This window comes from Clytia hemisphaerica, unplaced genomic scaffold (genome assembly GCF_902728285.1).
Source record: "Clytia hemisphaerica strain Z4C2 unplaced genomic scaffold, Clytia hemisphaerica genome assembly, whole genome shotgun sequence".
NCBI classification, from domain to species: domain Eukaryota; kingdom Metazoa; phylum Cnidaria; class Hydrozoa; order Leptothecata; family Clytiidae; genus Clytia; species Clytia hemisphaerica.
Genome location: NW_027104437.1, coordinates 5,228 through 21,551, shown reverse-complemented (window position 1 = coordinate 21,551; position 16,324 = coordinate 5,228). Strand labels below are relative to the sequence as shown.

The window sequence follows — 16,324 nt, the reverse complement described above, 5'->3', positions numbered from 1 at the left end:
GTATATCAGACGAACGATCTAATTTCCAATTTAGATTTATTGGAGTTAGGGAACAATTCTATAGTCGAGAAGTTGCTAGTTGCTACTTTCGAGTTGGGAAGTTACTACTGGCTGGTACTTGCTAATTTGAAATTTGTACTTTTGAGCTACATTAATTTAATTTCGAAATTTTCGGTTGCCGTAAATTTCATAACAACTTGCCAACTTCTTAACTCGAAAGCAGCAACTAGCACTTTCTGAACTCGAAGAATACCCTGCCTCAATTTAGAGTGCAACCATGGTTTGTGCCGATCGTGGCGGCACATGTCATCGTTTAGAAATCGAATCAATTCACGAATTCACGCGCCAAAAAAACTCACGTATTCACGAAAAAAAAAGGCTCATTCACGCCAGCCTCTGGGGGGATGCTCTGGTTCGCAGACCTCTAAATATATACTTCCTATAAGGAACTCTTTTCGCTAGAGGATGAGCATAAGCCTGCTAACTGAGGCCCAAGTACCCTCTTCTTTAGGGCAACCTTTGTAGGAAAGAAAAGTAAGTTTTATGGTACAACTTTTAAAAGTTTTCCTTAAAATGTATATTCTTTTTTTTCAATTATCTAAGGCATTCGTTCTTAAACCTAAGCTAACTGAGCTAATGTAACCTGCTAAAGTCCCTAAGGGTTGGATGGGCCCAAGCCCCTTTACCGGAACAAGTTCTTCTTTAGGGCAAAACCTTCCCTAGTATAGGAAAGGATTTAAAGTTTTAAAAAAGTCTCCAAAAGGCGGACACTTAGCGGACACCTCCATTTCGCGGAAAATTTTTGCACGGAATGGTAAAACTTTTTCAAAGTTTCCTTAAAAATGTCGTCTCAGTATATTCTTTTTTTTCATTCGTCGTCTCTCTATATTGTTGAATACATGGTTTCTCATTGTCAGAGAATGTTCATGACAAATTTTGACTTTGGGTCAATTTTGGTTTAGGAAATATTCCACTTTTGGTACTGTGCATGCGTGTGCATGCGCAGGGTGGGCTTTTTAAAAAAATTTTTTTTTAACAAACATGTGTTTTTGTACACGGCACTTCATTATCAGAAAATTAGTCTATAATCGGTTAGTTAGCCGATGGATAATAAATTTTATCATAATTATGTTTCCAAATTGAATGTTATATCAGTTTAAGTGAAAAGGATTCTTTGGCTTTAGGCAATGAAGTAATGGTGAAAATAGACGCGACTATTTATATTTCGTCGGAAATCAAGGTTTTTATCGATTTTCGGCTAAATAGCCTATATGAAATAGTCTAATAGCCTATGATAGGCTAATTTGAAGGTGTTCTTGACTGTCGGTAGCAATGCAATCGGTATCTACACCATTGAGTTTCAAGCCCGAAGGGCTAGAGGTCAATCTCTAACCTTTCTCAGGGCAAAAAAATTGAAGCCTTAAAATATGCGCCGTATTTTTGATGACGGATTGAATCTAGCAATTCCTTGTTTTCGAGTGATATATTTTTCAAAATTAAGCGGTAAATTTAGTTTCAATCTGTCATTTGTGTAAAAACCAGGCGGGTCGCTCAAGGCCGCCCAACTTTGGTAGGATTTGTTGGCTTCAATCCTACCAAAGAGATTGACTTCTAGCACTTCGGGCTTATACTTCATTGATCTACACTACTGCAAAATGCCGTAGAACAGATGCCACTCCAGGCAACCACACCACATTTAAGGAAAAGAAAGATCTCAAAGACTTCCAGAAAAGAAAAAGACTCAAACAAAGACTTTTTTGAAACTCACCACACCTATTTTTTCTGAAAGAGATTTTTTCCTATTTTGGTTCCTAATTATATAAGTACAGATTATTATTTTCCAGCTGCTGGTCCAAATCTTCAGTAGAACAGATCATATTTTTTCAGCTGGTCCCAATCTTCAGTAGAACAAATCATAATTTTCGAGCAGACTTTTTTCTTTAGTTTGCTAAGAACAGCCCGCGCGCCACATCCAGCTGGAATGTGCTTCAGAACAGATATTTTAAGGCCCCCTCCGGTGGATGCTTTCGCATCCAGTCTTTTTTATCTATGGTAACACGATATAATAGGTAACACGAACAAATAGTACAAAACTAAAGGTTCCTAGCCTCCCGCAAAAGGACCACCAGATCATACCATCCAGTCTCTTCTTCGTTCTTATGACTAGTATGAGTTGATGTTAGAGGAATATATGCTATTGTTCAAAACAACTCACGTAGTTAAACCACAAACCTAGGTTTAAAAAGCGCAAACCCAAGTTTTAAAGTATAAACCTAGGTTTACGGGGCCTAACCTAGGTTTTAAAGCATAAACCCAAGTTTACGGGGTGTAAACCTAAGTTTAAAGCATAAACCCAGGTTTACTGGGCGTAAATATAGATTTTAAAGCATTTACGAAGCGCAAACCTAGCTTTGCGATATTTTTGTGCATTTCGGCTACCATAAATACAAATAAGTGATTTTAAACTATTTATTTCAAGCCTTTTTTGTTTTTTTTCTTCCAAATTTTGTTTACAAAGATTCAGTTTTTCCTTTACCCAGGAGTTGACATAAATTCCGATGAAGTTGACTGGAAAGTAAGCTCCGTGAGTAAATGTGTTGGCGAGTATTTGAATACTGTAAAGAATCTGAAAATGAAGAAAACCCAAAATCTGAACTGGAAAGTGAAGATGAGGTTCAAGAAATTGACCCGGAGGACCACGGGGGGGGTTTCAGGGGGGATACCCAATTTCCGTAATTTCGCCCAATTTTTTCTCCAATTCCGTCAAACCGTCTAAATTGAACCAAACCTTCCGTCACCGAAAAATTCCTTTGACATTCACTATTTTTGTTCGGAAATTCCGTAACATTTGAAAATCTTTTATCATCCGAAATCCGCAAATTTTTTGCTAATTCCGGTTTTTCGCACTTCAATTGCTAATTTACGTCTCGCTCAGCGCCCCAATTTCCGTAATTCGTCTAAACTTTTCGCCAACTTCCGCCACTCCGTCCGAAAAGGGCCGATTCGCCTCCTCCGCCAACCATTTGACCCCCTCCCATCACACCACACGAAGCTTAATTTTCATTGACAACCCTGATTAACTTGAAAGAACTTAATAATGGACCCCGAAATGGTCTTCTCTATCTTCGCTACAAACAGATTGAGGTTGTTAGAATTAACAACCACAAAGTGGGGGGCATCCGAGATAACGGGATCACCGGGAGTTGGGCTTTTTTCAAACTCGGTATTGGGATTGCATCCTCAAAACTACAACGGGAAAACGGGGACTGGGCCACTCTGCCTGATACCGGATTCCACCCTTAAATCTTAACGGAAAAAAAAGGGTAACCAATCAAATATTTATCGGGATTCGGATTTAGTTCATTTCACGGTTACAAATCGTGATAGACGTTTTTTAAATGGAAGTATCTCCACATTAAAAAATCTTCGCCTGCGGCGCCGAATGGATTTCCGCTTCATCAAAAAGTGAGAATTGGAACGCTCAAGCCAAATTATTTTCTTAGTATGCCTTTCACATTATTTTATTACTACCCTTCTTTACTCAAACCCTGCAAGATTTTCTGCAAGCTTTTTTTACTGTGTGTGGCATGTGTAGTGCATTAGTGGTCTATTAAGACAAACAAGTTTTTAATCGCAGTGAATTTTGTTAATTGCAATGAATTGTATACAAATGGTATTGGGAGGGAACATTTTTTCTTGATTGTAAAGGGTGGGAGGCATTTCACTTCCCATTGCTTAAAGCCTCAGGACTCAGTGGGGAAAGTAACTTCAGTGTTACTTTCCAATGGGGATGAACGTTCGTGTAGTTTTCCAGGGCTTGAGCCACTAGGGATAGGGGCTAGATGGCATTTCCACGTTTTTGTACGGAAAAGCGAATTTTTACATTCCATGCTTCAGACTTTCGTTTCGCAGAACCGACATTACTTGGCCAACGCTCCGTTGAAATGTGGTCGTTTTTAAGCAAATCAGAGTCAAAAATTGAAAATTTCTCCCGTCGGCGCAAACAGTTTGCGCCTCCTTCTTCACGATGTTTCGACTCTTCGACGTTGAACTCAGACAAGTCTTGATTTTAAAAAAACGGCACACTGCTTTTTGAAATTACACTTCTTTTCCACATTTTTTTCCTTTCAGGACAAAATTACGCTTCAAAATGGGAATTTTGGCTCTAAAACTTGGTTCTAGGGAAAAAACTTTGGACACCGTTGACCAGCTCTAGGTCTCAGCTTCCTAAAGAACAGACATTTATCTGAAAAACCACAGTGGCTCCTGAGCTATGATAATTTGATTGTAAGGCGGTAAACAGCCCTTTTCCAGACCGTCACAGTGATCTTTCATTGACGTTTTGTTAAAATCGGGATTATTTTGTCTAATTTGCTTTGTATCTCCTTAAGTTGCGCTCATAAAAAATTAATTTGGTTATATTAAGTCTCCTCCTAGGAGGTAAACGTAGAGAAACAGTTTTTTGATACATCAGACTGTTTGACAAGGTTCTGGAGCACTTTCGTTTTGAGAGATCCCTCTATCCGTCTCATCTGGTTAAGATCCCTCTAATGAATCAAGATAATTCCGCGATAGGAAAGTGTTAGTCAAACTTGGAACTTTCACAGATGTACTGTATTTCCCTTCTAACGGATTAACGAAAAAGAAAGCCTTTTACTAAGTCCAATCCTAACCTGACTAAACAACAAGAATTTTGACTCCGATTTCAATCCGATTGATGAAGATCGCCGTTGCGTATAATAGTACGTTATCAGCCGTCTGAGGGTTAGGGCAGTTGTGCCTGGTTTCCCAAACCGAAGATGATGAATTTGGAATATCTTGTCAGCTTAAAATTACTTAAAATTCAGAGTCGTCTACACAGTCTTTCCAAAACAAAATTCATTGTCATTTTTAACCTTTCTAGCGAGCATCAAGCGAAGCTACCTTGCATCTTAAAAAAACAACTCTTAAAAAAATTTAAATTACATTAATTTCTAAGTTGCGTAAATGATTAATCAATATTCTGCAGTTTTGGAAAGTAATTTCGAAACAACCGAGAAGTTTTAGCAAGCGAGAGTGAAGAAATGCCAAAAAATTACTTAGGTGCAACAATTGGTGTGCCTCATATCCCTTAGCCAACGTATTATGGTTGTCACCCCGGAGTTTTGCTTATGACCTATTTTGCTAATGTTAAGTCGTTTTTTACAAAAAATTTGCTCTGCGCGCATATTTTCTCTCGCCTCGGTGCTACGTTAACCGGGGAAGCGCTTCACTGTTTAGGCTTCTTGGGGGCTTTTATGACGTCATCAAACACTACAGGCTTATAGTCACACTGCACAAGAAAATCACTACAGAGTTAAGCTTTCTTCAAGTACACGACCAGAATCTATGCTCAAAAAAATTCGAGGTACGGCCGCTCTTTTCTCTCTTTTTTTTAAGATGCCTTTTGTAAGCGGGAAGTAGTAACTTAACCCGGGTGGGGGGGTACTAGGGCCAAAAGGGACGTGGAGCTCCGCTGTCAGGGTAACTTTTTAACATCCACAAGTCCCAGGGTAGGTCGCAACATCCACCAAAACTAGAAAAATCATCCCTCGTAGGTGCCCTTTTTTTTGGGAATTTGGGGAATAACGTAGAAATTTAGAATTCAGTCCTCACGGTCCACTTTCTTCGCAAATTTCGAGTCCCACGTAGGGTCCATTTTCGAAACCTCAGCGGACGCACCCCCCGTCGGCTCGACAATGGTATTACCCCCCGGGAGGTAAATAAACCGAACCTCAGATAATTTACGATCCATTATCAATATTGTGTCTTGAAATACAAATTGTAAACGGGTCGGGATTTAGTGACAAAGTCACGGGATTCGGGATTTGCCGAAAATTTAACGGGATTTTCGGGAATTTCGACCCTCGGATGCCCCCCCGGCACAAAAACAAAAAACATCAAGCATTTTTTTAGATAATGGAAGTAACGATTATAGCTCTTACAGCTCTTCAAGCTCTTTCCCAACCCTGAAGTTGACTTTGTTATTTTTAGTATTTTTCTCGAGTCTTTTCATGTTCCTATGTCCTTAGGGAAATGCCTAAAACCATAATTTCATTTTGTGACCCCCTAGTACGGTTTAATTTCGAAATTTGAGCCTGAAACTCAAACCCCTCCAAAAGGCGGACACCTCTAATTAGCGGACAATAATCCAATTCCCTAATGGTGTCGGAATGGTCAATGGTGTTCGCTAATTAGAGGTTCCAACTTTTTGTCCAATTTCTTTTTCAATTTGTGACCCTTCTTGACAGACAAAGTAAGTACCACCCCCGGGCAAACTAAGTAAATAAAACGGAGATGTTAACTGGACAGTTATCAGTCAAGAACACCTTCAAATTAGCCTATGATAGGCTAACTTCATTGCCCAAAGCCAAAAAAATATTTTTCACTTAGACTGATATAACATTCAATTTTGGAAACAGAAATATGAATAAATTTACTATCCATCGGCTAACTAACCGATTATAGGCTAATTTTCTGATAATGAAGTTCTGCTGGATTGACAAAAAGCCCGATTTTCTTACCCTGCGCATGCACACGCATGTGCAGTACCAAAAAGTGTAATATTTCCTAAACCAAAATTGATCCAAAAAGTCAAAATTTGTTCTGAGCATTTCTCTGACAATGAGAAACCATGTATTCCTTACCCATTCCTTAGAGAAGACGCGACTATTTATATTTCGTCAGAAATCAAGGTTTTTATCGATTTTCGGCTAAATAGCCTATATGAAATGATAAATTAGTTTTTGCTATACATACAGTAATCAGGACCTGCTCGGATATCGCCGTTGCCCCAATCACTATGTACAGGAAAGAATGAGTACACTTTCATTTTCGATTTTGCGAACTTTGGACTTTGAAAAAAGCAACCAAAAAGTTTTAAAAATAATTCTTCAAAGAGAAAGATACATGCATCGCACTGTCTCAAGAACCAGTAAGAACTAAAGCTGTAAGTTTGTTCACTTATTTTTCGTTACACTATCGATACAGTTGATAACTTTTTGTAATCAATCACTAACCAATAACATCCAATCGATGGATTGGACATCAAGCCAATTCAAATATTGGGATTCATAATTATATTAATTTATAAGGGATGGACGTGCCTGGGCTGGGGTTGAAGGCCCCTTTAGGGGCACTCGTACCTAGTGACTAAACGTAGGTATGCGCTGCGTATCAGCCCTTTTAGGGGCGATGGTAGGGTATCAATGTGAAATTCTATCAGAAGCTTGTATTAAACTTGAAGTATATGGATTTGGAAGTAATTGCAGTCTGTCAGGTGTATTTTCATTTAAGTAAAGATGACTCATAATTGTTAATAGAAAAATGCGGTAAGATGAAAAAAATTGGTAAACACAAAACTGAAGAGTCTGCTAAATTACGTGGGTTACATGCGCGTGCGTGGGTCGTGGGTTCGTGGGTTCGTGGGTTCGTGGGTCAAAATATCTCGTGGGTCCGTGGGTTTGTGGGTCCAAAAAAATATCACGTGGGTTTGAAATTACTCGTGGGTTTGTGGGTTCGTGGGTTCGTGGGTCCAAAGTTTCTTGTGGGTTCAAAAATTCTGATAATTTTCCAAAAATAAAAATAAAAATTCATATGGGTCATCGGGTATTTTTTAGAGTAGTCGAAAACGCTATCTACGACCTATAGTAAAGCAAAAATTGTAAAAGTTTAAAATTGAAAAAGTTCCTCATTGTTGTTCGTTCTTCTCACCCTATAATTAACTCAATAGTTTTTATGAGAAGAAAGAGCGAAATGGAAAATGTCAAGAAACATCTCCAGCTGATCTGATTTTAATATCAATATTTCTACCGCTGATCTTAAGAAACGATGTATATATATAGCCCAATTAACGTCACTATGAGGAATCTTATATTTATTTCCCTTTAAGGTTTACCATGTTCCTCCTACCACACAATTTAAATACAAGATATTTTTAAAAGAATGGTCTCACATTATAATTATTAAAATAAAAACATTTCCTGGGTATTTATAAAAATTCATGTCTATTGGTTATAACATTAACAATTCTTCTTTATCAACTTAGCTGAAATACGGTCCTTCGGACGGTAAAATTGCGCAAGGGTTTCAAATATCGAAACACGCGAATCGCAAAGAAATTGACAAAAGAAATAATTGAATCATTATTAAGTGTTTTAGGGTTTTAGGGTGGCGTCACAAGGTAAGAAAATTGAAAGTATTGTTCTTTTTTGTCGGACCCACGGGAAAATTTGGACCCACAAGCAATTTTGACCCAAGAACCCACGAACCCACAAGCAATTTCAACCCACGTGATTTTTTTTGGACCCACAAACCCACGAACCCACGAGATATTTTGACCCACGAACCCACGAGACATTTTAACCCACGAACACTCACAAGGGCACGGACCCACGATACGCACGTAACCCACGTAATTTAGCAGACTCAAACTGAATTACCATTTAATAGGTAACACCTTTTAAAAGAAAATTGTTTAGAAAAAAAAAAAATTGAAGTGGCTCCACACACTTTCGGTTTATTCTTATGTAAGCTCACAAAAACAAAATAAGGCACCTGCTTTTTTCCTTTTCACTCAAATAAATCGCGATTGTTTGTTTTGATTTTCCTTATTAGGAAATTTAGTATTTCATTCTTGAGTATTTATATGATCACGATCATGATTTTTGGAGATGGAGGCTTTAAAATTAATTAATTAAATTCAATAATGTCTGAGATGATTCATTGTACTAGCTACGCACAGAAACCTTTTGCTTTTTAGTTGAAAGACGAATGTCCGACCCCACTTAAAAATCAATCGGACATGTCCGACCACCTAAATATCGTTATTTCGAGCCCTGTTGGTGCCATAATAAGTTTGGGTGAAATTGATTGACAAATGATCGACACATATATGCTTGACATATATAATCTAAGTCAGAAATGAGAAACTGAGTCTCTGAAAGCCAAAAGAAACAATGTAAAGTGAAAGATAGGAAGGGAAAATAGGTTGTCGAGCCCTCTTAGTATTCAGCGCAATGTTCTTCCTTGAGGAGGGCACCCTTTTGGGTCATTGTTAACTCATTTAAAATGGTGAACAGAGTTGCAGGATGATAAGGTATGATATCAATTCACATCAAACGTTTTAAATTTTTGAACATCCTTATCTTGAAAAGCAAATGCTCGTTGCAAAATAGCAAAAAAAAAGGTGGTTCAATCAGACATATATGATGGATATATAATATATGTTAAATATATATAAATGTTTTTATAAGTTTCGAAAAGAATAGCGATTGAGTGTTCTTCAATTCTTTTTTTGACCATATAATAATTAACACAGAATAACATGGTATTCTCGGATGATTTTGGATTAATAACCCATCGTTTCATTGAAAACACTTCAAAATAGTCCCCACTACGTTCGGGCTATTTTGAAATGTTTTCAATGAACCTCGGGGTTATTAATCCCAAATCACCCTCTGAAACCATGTTATTACTAGTACAAATAACTCAGTAAAATAAACAAATATAGATTTGTGTCAAATTTTTTTTGAAATATTTTTTGTCATTATTATTATTGCTTCAATGCATAGTCTAGGCTATCAGATCCAATTTTTGGTTTTGCTCCAAATTAGGCGCAACTCTGAAAAATTTGAGCCGGATTTGCTACGTTTTGAGTTTGGAGCTGCCTTTCAGGGCTGCTAGAGCCCAGTCTACTTTAAATCTTTCTTAAAAAATTGCTCAAATTTGCTGTCATAAAGCTGCTTAACACATTTCCTCAAAGAAATTTGGCCCAAAAAAAGTCCTGGGCTGAAAGATGGCTGAAAATGGGTTTTGGAGCGTTTTTTTAAGCAGCCATGGAATTTGCGTTTAAGGTAACATGGGTTTTTTTGGTTTATTTGAAAGCACTAATTGGGTACTCCAAGAAAATTAATAAAAACTTATGTGATCTTAGTTGCAGACTTGAAAAAATGCCTCTTAATTAAAGTTGTAACAAAGAAAACAGCCAAAAAGAGCCAATTAAAGACACAGTCTGCTTATACTTACTATATTTGCTATATCGTCTACGCAAAAACGTTATTAAAAAAAGATGTGAACGCAATTTTTTTATGAGTGTATGGAAACCATGACAAAATGAAATTTCATTCACGCCCTTTTTAACTTTTTTCCCCTTCAAAATAGCTGACCTCAATTGGAGAATTAGAGAGCACCCATTGCCAAAACACCCACCGCCCCAGTATGATAAATAAATTAGGAGGACGTGTAATCTGCCACATGGGTGACATCATGCACTCCATCGTGATGCGGCCAATTTCTTCTACTGCATTTAAAAAAAATGATATCAATAGTTGTTTTGGCAAACGTGACGGTCTTTTGAATAACTAATTACTCCACAGTTGTTACCTAGAGACAAGATAATTTATCATGTTTTTATTGGCAGAGGCCACCATTCATTACTTTCCCTCAGCCAATACAAAGGGGATAAATTATCTTAGCCCAGGTCCCAGGTAACAGCTATGTTGTGAAAGACAAATCTTAATTATATTTATATGGCAGTATCATTTAAAAAAATTATGTTGGATTATTCAAAAGACCTTTGCATCATGCTAAACGACTATTGATTGGTTATCAATTAGTCATAACTGGACAAATTCATCCATCGTATCAAGTTGGAGAGTCTGGATAAAAACTGGCCTCAAATAGACCTTAAGGCAGTAGGTAAACATGAAATGATAATACCATAAGTTGGCTCAATGTCGACATCTCTCTTCCAATCCCTACACATTTCTATAGAGAAAGCAATAAATGGGAAGGTCAGAATCACTGATATAGAAAAGTCAGAATCACTGATAGAAAAAGATATTTCTTTGCTGAGAAATATAGAAAGAAACATAGTTTCCGGTTTAGGAGTGGCGTTCATTTGAGGGGGCGTTTGATAAATAATCAATAAAGGTCACTTTGATAAAGTGAATGAGAAGCTTGTTTTGCCTTTTCATTGTCTTTCAGTTAAAATATATCATTTTAGTAATGTCAAAATGGGTAAAAATGAGTTTAGAGTATATACTGAAATAGTACAATTATATATCGGACGGAGGATCGAGACAAAAATACCATTAGATGCTAGAAATTTCCAACATGTTTCGGCCAGGGCCGTTTTCAAGGTAATAGTACAATTATTAACTCATATTGAAGTTTTCCTCCATATAATTCCTTGCAGCTACTTGTTTCAAGTGAACGCCCCTCCTAAAGGGAAGGCGTTTATTCAAAGGGGCGTTTGTTGAATATTATTTTTTCCTTTAGGGAGGAGCGTTTATTCAAGGGGGCCATTTAAAAGGAATACACCAAAAGTCCCAACTAAAGAAATTAAATCCCCACGTTAATTTGTTTCTCCAACCTCTAAAACCTAAAAATTTCAAAATCCCAGCTGGAAATTTTCAAACCAAAACACCAAACCCCCCCCACTATTCTAGGGAGGGATGCACGCTTTGATGACACCATACAAAGGGTCTATTGGATCACAATCTTTCAATTGCATTTAAGATTAGTGTTCAGTTGATTCAAAGTTTGATTAGTTTGATAAGTTCGATTAACACTGGCTGGTTATATTAGAAGAAAGGTCTATCTATCTAGTAGTCATTTAGGGCATCACATTGGTCTATTGAACCAAACTCTCCCATTCAATACAATCGATAATTATAGCTTGGATTTTCTTTACAAGCCAATATTTTCAATACAAAGCTGCTTTTTTACTTGTTATGCTTAGATATTTATCAAAAAATAGAAGTATGAAGAGAAAGTAGCAGTTTTAATTAAAATTACTAAATGTAGCTGGGCCTTAAATTTCAAAACAACGGCTGAATAAAGTCTAAACCAAGCTCTATCCGATCTATCAATCAAAACAAAGTTACCGTGAACCAAAATATTGCTTGCGAAAACGAAAGTGACATACAGAAAACAGACATACAGACTACGGCTATTAATATTAAGCAGTTATTGGACAAAGTGGACAAAGTCGAATCCAATATTTTTCATATTTGATGAGACTGCGTCCAAATAAATGGTTTATTATTCGTTCATTGCTAAAATATTTCTCGTTTTCAAACATAATTCCAATTTACATGCTCGTAAATCTGAAATTTTTTTTAAATATGTGGTCTTTCCTAAGCTTGTTTACCTGTTTGATAGCACATCAGATGTCTTGGATCAAGTTTGATAGTCGTTTAGACGATCACAACAGTGAATAACTGTTAATTAATTACCACAACACAAATTCTTTAAAAATCACCTAGTTTGTACTGGCTGAGGATAAGTTGTTTTTTATTAAAAAATCACAAATTTTAAGTATTTATCTTCATTTTAGATATAAATAATGTTCAAAAACTCACTTAGAAGGTTGATAACACAACAACCAAGGAAGGTCATTGGTTTATCAGGTTTGATTTTCTTCTCTTCTTCATTGTAGTGTAAAAATATACGTATGTTTAGTTGATGTAATTGGACAATCTACTCAATAGATACTGCACTAATTAATTGGAAGTTAACACATTTTAATATTTAACCAAAAACGGCCAAATCTACCACATGAAACTTGAACTAAATATCACTAGTTTTATAATATTAATACCCCATATTCCCAGGACTTCAAAAGGTTTCAAAAAATTTGTATAAATGGTCAAATCATCTGTCAATAAAGGTTGAATGGTATCTAACCTCTTTTTCCGGTCTATTGTATAGTCAGAAGTATGAGTGGCGATTATCAGTTTGAGACTTTGAATGTGGTCAAGCCAGCAGAAAATGTTTTGCACGTGGAGATGAATCGACCCAACAAAAGGAACGCCATGAACCAACAATTTTTCAAGTCAGTTTATTAAAATATTTTCTCTATATTGGGAATATTTAACGTTTATTGTATTGCTCTCTCCATTAAACTCATTCATTAGATACATTGACATTATAATGCTAGAGCAAATGAACGTCCTGTCGAAGATTTAACCACTATTCAAATATGTTTTAATAATTTGTTTACTTCAGAGATATGACAAAATGTTTCACTCAGATTGCAGATGATCCACACGCAAGAGTTGTTGTGTTGTCAGGAAGCGGAAAGCTTTTCACAGCTGGTACGTGAGCTTCAAGAACCTCCTTGTCCTGGCGGTGGAGATGCAAATCCAAATTTAACTGCTTCATGTTGGTGAATCTTGCTTAGAAGCTAAGAAAAATTAACACGTTTTTTTAAACTATATCTAAACCTCTCTGTTAAGTTTAATTTAGATTTTTGGTTGCACATCTGATGGTTTTTTCATTTCATTTATACATTTTATATAGGTTTGGATGTAATGAGTTTTGCCAGTAGCTTGATGCCCACTCCTGATGGAGACGTCGGTCGAAAAGCCTTTAGCATGCGAAAGATGATCAAAGAGATTCAAGATTCGTTAACAGTGATCGAAAAATGTCCACAGCCCGTCATAGCGGCTGTCCATTCAGCTTGTGTGGGTGGTGGTGTGGATATGATTTGTGCTTGTGATATCCGCATGTCCACTGATGATGCTTGGTTTCAAATCAAGGTTTTTATTATAATCTTTATGTCATTGAATAACTCCCCCGAATTTCGACGTAGCTCTTTATATGTTAAACTGCATATCATCCTTTATTTTAGGAAGTTGATCTTGCATTGGCTGCAGATATCGGCACCTTACAGCGCATGCCAAAGCTCATGGGAAGCCACAGGTACCTGTTGTCTCATCATTTTTTCAAATACTTGTCAAGCCCGAAAAAAGTACACAATATTTTCTTAACTGTTAAAATTTTTGATTTTCTTTTTTTTTCTTCAGTTTAATTCGTGAATTAGCGTACACAGCACGTCCAATGTATGCAGATGAAGCGCAAAGGAACGGATTTGTCGGGTATACTCTTTGTATCATTACCATAATTCTTCTTTCAACCCTTGGAAAGAGCCTTGTTTTTCCTTTAATCTTCGTTTGGCCTTCCTTTCTTTAAGACGTGTTTTCAAGGACAAGGAAGAGATGATGAAGAGCGCTTTTCGTCTGGCCAAACAAATTGCTTCCAAATCCCCTATCGCCGTCCAAACAACCAAATTACAGTTGAACTACGCCCGTGATCATGGAGTCGATGAAGGTCTGGATTACATTGTAAGTATTCATTTCATCATTTTCATCACATTTTATGTCTCACGGTGCAATGCTAATATTTGCCCGTTCAAATAGCGAAAGATTTACATCGACGAGCCTCTATCAATGGAGTAAAGCGGATGGCTAAAAGCGAATCCTGATTCCTTTCCCAGACAAAATTCGGCCGGATTTTAGATGACAGATTTGAATATAGCGCTTTCTTTATTTCCACGTTGTACGTTTTTTTGAAATCTGGAAATAAATGTTACTTTCTATTTAGCGTTTGTGTTAAAACCGCACGGACCGCGCGAGCTAGATGGGAAATAAGTGGTTTTGAATTCTACGCAAGATACGTACTCAGTTCTAGCCGTTCTCCAATATCATCCAACAGTAACCATGTTTAGGATTTGACTGCCTGTATGTTTTAACTTTTTCCGTTTCTTACAGGCATCGTGGAACATGGGGTTGCTTCAGACACAAGATATGTTGAAAGCGGCACAGGCTACCATGCAAAATGAGACAGCTTCGTTTGACGATATGCTTCCTCCATCAAAACTATGATCAGAAAAGGATAAGAAACAGGGGGAAATGATCGTACAACGCTAATGTTGACTTCTGTTGCATTCTCCCTGAATTAGATTTGAAAAATCGTTTTTAAGGAAGGATGGAAACAAACCGTACATAGATAACGTCTCTCATTAAATTTTACTTTTTGGAGAGACAGCGCGGATGCAAATTCCTGACGAGCCCGATTTTCGAAAAAATATGCCGGAAAGACTGGTTATTTGGCATTTTCTCGAGATTTTATTTTTAGTATTCAATTTTTGCTCAAAAATGCGTATTAACACCGGAACAACCTATTTTCGCGGAAAGACGTATATCTTGAAATTTCTCGGCATGTACTTTATTTTTTTTATGAAATTTTGCACACTGATGCAAAATGACAATACCAAAATGTGACTGACCCGATTTCGAAAAAATTTTTTCCGGCCGAAAATGCCGGAAATATGCCGGAAAAACCGTTGTTTTGACATTTTTTCGAATTTTCATCCTTAGTTTTTTCTGATTTTTGCTGAAAGATGCGTATTCGAATGCTCAAAATAACCGAGTTCGATTTTTTGAAAAAATTTTTTCCGGCCTGAATATGCCGGAAATCGCCGTTTTTGTAATTTTCATTGGACTTTTTCCTAACATTTTTGTTTTTTCTCTAAATAAACAAACATTATTGATAGCAGTGATTCCCATCATCAAGCATGATTCGATTGTCAATAAAACTGATTTCTGCAACCGGAACTTTCTTATCTTTTTCCCTTCTCCCTTCCTCTCCCCATCAACAATCAATGATGAAATTTAACGCGTTATGCCTTTTCGCTAAACATTATATTTTCTAACGGATTGTTCCGTTTTTCTCCTTATTGCTATCTAACTTTCTCATTAGGTAGGTCCATTAAGCATTTAGCTTGTTCTTTTTGAACTCTTCACTGCAAGTCTTTTCCAAAGCACCACTACTCTATTGTCCACATTTACATTCTTACATGCTTATAAATATAATAAAAAGTTTTTTTGAAATAATATATCTTTTTTAGTTCATGAATCTATCCGAAATAAATGAATGAAAACACAAGCTAAAAAAAAAAACAAAATAATATTACTTGGAGCTCTTCCCTCCATCCAACAAAAGGTCACATTAAGAAGAGGCTTTTCGAAACACAGCTCATTTGAAATAAACAATAAATAAATCGGAATCTCAATGGGCTGTTCCATAAAAAAGTCATACACGGGGGTGGACAAATCTTTCAAGTCAAAAAGAATTACCTTAAGGGAACTTATTTGGCGGGAACTAATTTTGGCGAATTTGGGCGAATTTAGACGAAATTCGCCAAATTTAGTTCCCGCCAAAATTAAAATATTTGCTCACTCGCCAAAATAAGTTCCTGCCAAAATTAAATTTTTTGTTTCCTTGCCTAAATAACCCCTGAAATTCATCAAAATTGCTCCTAAATAAGGCAAATAGAAACAGATTTACGCTGTCATTCGCCAAAATTAGTTTCCCGCAAAAATTAAATTTTTTAAAGATTTTTGCTGCTCGCCAAAATTAGTTCCCGCCAAAATAAGTTCCCTTAAGATATTGAAAATGTGTGGATAAACCCCTGGAAATTGGCAAAAATTCTCAAAAATACCCTTGGAAAAATTCTTTT

The 16,324-nt window shown here is 36.6% G+C and overlaps 1 protein-coding gene across 1 annotated transcript; it reads left to right on the top strand.

Moving 5' to 3' along the window:
• Window positions 1-12,348: 12,348 nt before the first annotated feature.
• Window positions 12,349-14,806, top strand: LOC136820790 (delta(3,5)-Delta(2,4)-dienoyl-CoA isomerase, mitochondrial-like). The gene is made up of 8 exons (XM_067077015.1): window positions 12,349-12,431; window positions 12,733-12,856; window positions 13,030-13,118; window positions 13,324-13,562; window positions 13,655-13,725; window positions 13,830-13,901; window positions 13,997-14,147; window positions 14,574-14,806. Exons 1-8 carry the CDS (start codon window positions 12,368-12,370, stop codon window positions 14,685-14,687), a joined length of 924 nt encoding a protein of 307 aa, XP_066933116.1. The 5' UTR covers window positions 12,349-12,367; the 3' UTR covers window positions 14,688-14,806.
• Window positions 14,807-16,324: the final 1,518 nt, after the last annotated feature.